The 6,000-nt window shown below is 43.4% G+C and overlaps 1 protein-coding gene across 1 annotated transcript in view; it reads right to left on the bottom strand.

Annotated features, from left to right (window-relative positions):
* LOC134672261 (phospholipid-transporting ATPase ABCA3-like) overlaps positions 1-6,000 on the bottom strand; it is a 33,266-nt gene continuing 27,266 nt past the window's right edge. The window contains exons 24-32 of the mRNA XM_063530159.1: positions 5,857-5,989; positions 5,331-5,444; positions 4,434-4,564; positions 2,691-2,838; positions 1,637-1,844; positions 1,012-1,171; positions 649-673; positions 521-600; positions 1-201 (exon numbers count right to left, since the gene is read on the bottom strand). Of these exons, the coding sequence (XP_063386229.1) occupies positions 13-201; positions 521-600; positions 649-673; positions 1,012-1,171; positions 1,637-1,844; positions 2,691-2,838; positions 4,434-4,564; positions 5,331-5,444; positions 5,857-5,989 (1,188 nt within the window). The 3' untranslated portion in view covers positions 1-12. The remainder of the gene's footprint in view (positions 202-520; positions 601-648; positions 674-1,011; positions 1,172-1,636; positions 1,845-2,690; positions 2,839-4,433; positions 4,565-5,330; positions 5,445-5,856; positions 5,990-6,000) is intronic.

Raw genomic sequence — 6,000 nt, 5'->3', positions numbered from 1 at the left:
TTGTGATACGTTTTAGACAGTGGGCGGGGGTTGCTGGGCCTCTTTAGCCTCTCTAGCCAGCACGAGGAACACCTCCTCAAGCGTGGTGTCCGAGACAGTGTAGTCTTCCACTAATTCCGGGAACTGTGCTCGCTGCTCCTCTAATAGAGCGAACAGGGTGCTGTAGCCGACCGAGGTTTTTACGTGGTAGCTCAGCATGTTCTGAAACATGAACAGACTTGTCAATATAAATAACCATGTTCTATACGTGACGCGGTAAATGATGTTACGTATTCCGTATGAAAGTTTCTCCAAATAGCTTTTGGGTAGACCTAATTTGAAAAGGCGAAAAGAGTAGGCCCCATCAATGATTATAGGCTATGCCATAGCATGGCCATAATTTATAGCTAGTGGAAGGGAATTAGAGTCTTAAATATTATATCCCAACTATAGGTAAGATGATCATATAGAGTTAGGTACTTGTCAAAATCGACTCGGCAATAATGATATCATGTGTAAGCTTTCTATTTATAAAACTAACCCGGTGTTGGTCCTTGAGCTGGCAGTCGAAGCGGTTATTCAGCCGTTCCTTAAACTCGTTCAGCAGGACATCATCTTTAACTGTCAAATACAAATACATATTATAAGAAAATTTTATACATCATCTGCCACTTTTAAAATTTTGCTTAATGACCTAAATACAAACACTATATTATATACTGAAATGGATAGCATATATAGTGTGACATAAAATAGTAGAAATTAAATCAAAATGTAAAAAAAAATTTGAAAATGTGACGGTTACGTAGGAGGAGGTGGCGCCCTCAATCATTTTCTACAATTTCTTGTCAGACTATAGATTAGTTACATACGGAAGCTAAAGTTATCAAGGCATCTTAGAGCCAGTAGTGCCAAGGCTTTTATGTATTTCTCATTCCAGTTTATTCAATGGACTGAAAATATCGCATAGGTAAATTAAAGGCCTCAGTTACTTTTGTTCGTAAGTAAGTAGGTACTATATTTTTTTTATGCGATGTCCCTCAGTCCCTCACCCTTCTCGGTGGCCAGTTTGAAGACAACGGTGTAGCCTTGAGCATGTTGTATCTTGAGCGCGGCCGCCGAGCCCAGCGCTCGCAGCTCGCCGCCAGACATGATGGCGATGCGGTGGCACAGTGTCTCCATCTCGTCCAGACTGCCGATAGAAAAAACTGATTCGGGAGAACTTCGCTATGGTTGTCTGAAATGTGTCCGTGTATGCTCATGATCTGCTCAAGAATCTGATATTCTTAGTGCGTGGCGCATTATCGTACCAGCACAAAAGCACCGAACGTCCACGATTGGGTCGGGGGCAGTTCAATATTGGAAGCTCATGGTTTTGGTCTACCGCGGAAGAGCACAATTTCGATCGAGCGTCTGTTTAAACAGTACAGGGGGCCGATTTTTGAAATTCGACCACTCGATTTCGTGTAGTTTGTTAAATGATATCTCCACTACTAGGCGTTTAAATTCTACTAATAGAATTGAAATCGAGTGGTCAATACCACTAGATTCCAAATTTCGATCGCACGTATTTCAAAAATTTGCAGTTCGCCGTTTTCCACCGATATTCGAGTGACGAAATCGAGTGACCAAAATTCAAAAATCGGCCCCCTGTTACCTGTGTGAGGCGATAATGATAGATTTCTGTCTCCTGATGCTCATGAGCGCCTGGTGCATGTGATGGCGCGCGACCGGGTCCACGCCGGCTGTGGGCTCGTCAAGAATGGCGGTCTTCGCGGGCTGACAGAATGCCGCCGCCGCCGTCAGGCGCCGCGCCATTCCGCCGCTGTATGATGACACGGGTTTGTCCGCGTGCTGAAGCAGATCTGTGGAAAGGTGTCTTCTAAAACAAACTAGGAAATGTCCCCGTTTTCTTCAAAAATCGAGAACGAGAATGCAAGTTTTCAAATACCTAGGGGGTATTACTGCATATTCTGGTGCCAGAACGTAGCACGGGCCCATATTGTAAACCATCTTATTTATACATACAATTTCAATTTTTCGTGTTTCTCAGTCCTCAAATTGTGCCAGTGGCGCTCCCCATACGCAGAGTTTTTGCGTAATATTCTATTCTTTTAGGCTAAGAACACACTGCGGTTTCAGTCTTGCAAGTGCGTACGCTTATGAACTTATGAAGCATGCCGTATAGGTACGTTACACATTTTGCGGTTCTAAAACCGCAAGAAATTAATCGCAGCCACTGCGCAGTCCAGTGCCAGTCCTGCGGTGCGTTCTAAGCGTTAATAAGTTTAAACACTGATCAATACTTGCGCTTCGGACGATACTCTGGCAAACCCACTAGAAAACACACCAGTAGAAAAAGGCGCGAAATTCAAATATTCTATTGGAGGATAACCCTTCGAGCCCACATTTTTAATTCTGCCGCCCTTTTCTATTTTTATGTGGCCCGCCAGGTGATCAAGGTACTTATAGATACATATATCCTTGCCATTTGAACGTCACCTTTAACACATTCACTGCCCCCGACGCACATGTGCGTTCACCGTCATACAAGTTTCTTCTTCATACAAGTCATACAAGTTCCTAGGCCACGTCCCCTGGCAGTGATGCGTTAAGCAAATTCATATTGCGGGCCCGGGCTACAAGGCAAAACCATCTTTGTAGCCCTCATAAGAAAACAGTTGAGAATCGCGGCATTAAAAGGTACAAACCGACTTCTTTGATCCAGGCAGTGGCTAGGGCAGCCGCATCGGGAGCTTTCAGACCACGTAGCTTCAGCAGCAGGGTCAGGTTCTGACGACCCGTCAGGAAGCCATCTACCCCGTCGAATTGCGGGCAGTAACTTAATGTGGGCATGTACTGTGAAAGTTGAAGATTAATGGCGTTAGGTTAGGTTATATATTCATATACGCGTTACTAGCCTTAATTAACTATACCTATGGTTTGTCTTTTTCTGTCAATTTGGAATTTTTTTCGCCAATCTGATTAAATTGTCCGGTCAAATCAGGCCATGCGGATGCAAACGCCAATTTAGCTCGCCGATTATGACCGATATTATCGTTAAAATGGGGTGCGGACTCAAGAATACCAATTTGTGACGCTAGATTTGCGCATGCGGGCATTTTTTAAATTTAGAACGCTTAAATATCAATATTTAAAATTCGTGAAAGTGGCCTAATTGGCGTTTGCGTCCGCACCACCTGATTTGATCGGACAATTTAATCAGTGGCGAAAAATTGTTCCCGTCTGGACAGACCTTTATATGTTTGTGAGAAACGGATAAAACATAATTTAACTAAATTAGGCCCGTAAAGCTTTATGAATAAGGTAAGGGGGTTACAAATGTTACAATTTAGCTACCACAAAACTTACGGCGCCGCGCCGTACAGCAAGCAACATCTGCAGATCGATTCACAATAGCTGGGCTATAACCGCAAAAATCGAAGTTCGCAAATTGCGGGCATTTTTCTCTGTCACTCTAATTACTTCTTCATTAAAAGAGAAAGATCCCCGTAATTTGCGAATTTCGGTTTTCGCGGTAGCCCCTCTGGCGCGAATGGAATGAACGATTTGAATGAAAACATGTACGTGTGTATCACATTAAATTAACCAATATAGTAGGGTTAGTAAGGAGCACAAATGTATGGAGCAGCATGCACTTTTGTCTCAGGCGATGCCGCTTGGCACTATCGTACACGGCGGGAAGAAGTTGATAACTCGAGATATTCTACCAAAGTAATTTGAACTTAAAATTAAATTACATAAGGTTCAAATTTCTTCAATTATTTGCCGCGAGTTATCAACTTCTTCCCGCCGTGTACGGTAATGTTCCTTAGGTCAAATAAAGCTTTGCCCCGGTAGCCACGAGATCGTACCGTACCATTGACAGATATCTCAAGCTGGCCTTACGGGCAATAATAATGAGGCATGGCCCCTGCCAGTACAGCGGTGTGACACCGCTACAACGCGATTGGTTGATGAAGTTCGCATGACGTGCGCTATTGGTCGCAACTAGTTGCGTTAGACTGCACGATTGGCTGGAATTCGTGCGTCATACCGCTAAACTATTACCATTTTTAGTGCCCGTAAGGCCAGTCCATAGATATGTACGTTAATGTACCGTACATACCCCCAAGATAACAGCAAGATAGTAGAAATAAGTGTCTGACGAAAAGGTATCCCTATGAGTGATATTAAATCGTTAAGTCGGATACCGGTTTTTAGGGTTCCGTACCAAAGGGTAAAATGGGACCCTATTACTACGACTCCGCTGTCCGTCCGTCCGTCCGTCTGTCTGTCACCAGGCTGTATCTCACGAACCGTGATAGCTAGACAGTTGAAATTTTCACAGATGATGTATTTTTGTTGCCGCTATAACAACAAATACTAAAAAGTACGAAACCCTCGAGTCCGACTCGCACTTGGCCGCTATTTTTATTTTTAGGTGCACGTACTTTGCTGCGCTCAGTAGAACGGTACCCGTTGGCGAAGATTTGGCCTCCCGTAGCAGCTGTCTCGCTCGTCAGCAGTTTGAACGTCGTGCTTTTGCCGGCCCCGTTCACTCCAAGCAGGCCGAAGCACTCTCCTGGAGACCACGATAAAGGGGCATTCCACGAGACTGTCGCTTACATAACGCAATTCTTCTAATACTTCTGGAAATGCTGAGTAAGCGATATTGGGTCAGGTAATATTTCATGACTTGGCTAACAAATTGGCAGTATATTCTCGAGATTCACGTATTTTATTGAGGTAGCTGCCATACAAGGCAAAAGCGTTATGTAAGCGACAGTCTCGTGGAATGCCCCTAAAGTAAAAGCGTTTCACTATTATGTCACAGAATAAACAGAAGACTCACACTCTAACAAAACGCGTCTGTTACGATCAGGGCAGATTTGGCCGCTAGGTGGCGTTAGCGCCATGCACGGCTTATGGCTAGCCACCAAAATTGGTGTGGAACGGATGAACTTCTGTAGCAAAGCGACGAAATCGCGGAGTGAGCCACGCCTGATTATGTTCTATTAAGTATTTAAGAACCACGCAGACTGGGGGATACGTAATCAGTCTTGGTACGTGGTAAAATGTCTATTACATAAAACCCAGCGCGTGCAACTTCGTTCTGCTACTTGACGTGAAATATGTTTATTTATTTATTTAGTTCTTGGCTGTACCGGTCTAGTCTTACCATTAGGTGGCTGCTGCTACGCTAGCGACTACATAGGTACCTAAAGTCACTCGCAATGCATTTCGCTTATATTGTTATACTTAATCGGTGCAAGTAAGATGCACGGTGAGTAAGTTTTTAATTACTTAGTCGCTAATACGGCCGCGTAAATCCATGAAACGGGACTGACCTTTCTTGACAGAAAAGCTGACACTCTTGACGGCTTGATATGGCTTCTTACAGCATTTTGAGTACCTCTTCTGAATTTTGTAGCCCAAGACAGCGTCTGGTATCTGATTATTAGCTGTAAGTAGCAAACAACAACAACTCCACATAAGACACACATCACATCACATGATGGTTTCAATTAATAAATAAGGAGTTAATTAAACTCTATCTTTTAAGTCGAAATTAAATGCATAATTGCTTCTTATTTATAAGATAAATTAAAAAATATTATTAATTATGAAGTATTAATTACAAAACTTATAAAGTGACAAATTAAAGCATATGTTTTATATTTTCTAAGTGGGTCATAAAGTGACCTTACCTATTCAGTTCCACACAGGTATAGTCTTTCGATTCGTAGCTGGCCCCAACGTTTAATCCTTTGTCTATTGTTAAGTAAAGCGCACGTGACTCTTTTACTTAACAATAGACAAAGGATTAGCCGTCGGGGCCAGCTACAAATCGAAAGACTATACTCAACTACTCACGCAGTTTAATGGTATCCTCGACGTAGTGGGCTTCAGCCTGGACCGCGGCATCGTTAAAGCGTAGCTCCGGCGGAGCAGCCGCCGAGGACGTCAGTCGCTCCAGTGTGCCGCTATCCGAAAGGTATGTCAGGATCTACGAGTATT

Source organism: Cydia fagiglandana, chromosome 16 (genome assembly GCF_963556715.1).
Source record: "Cydia fagiglandana chromosome 16, ilCydFagi1.1, whole genome shotgun sequence".
NCBI lineage: Eukaryota > Metazoa > Arthropoda > Insecta > Lepidoptera > Tortricidae > Cydia > Cydia fagiglandana.
This window is presented reverse-complemented; position numbering and strand designations above follow the sequence as displayed.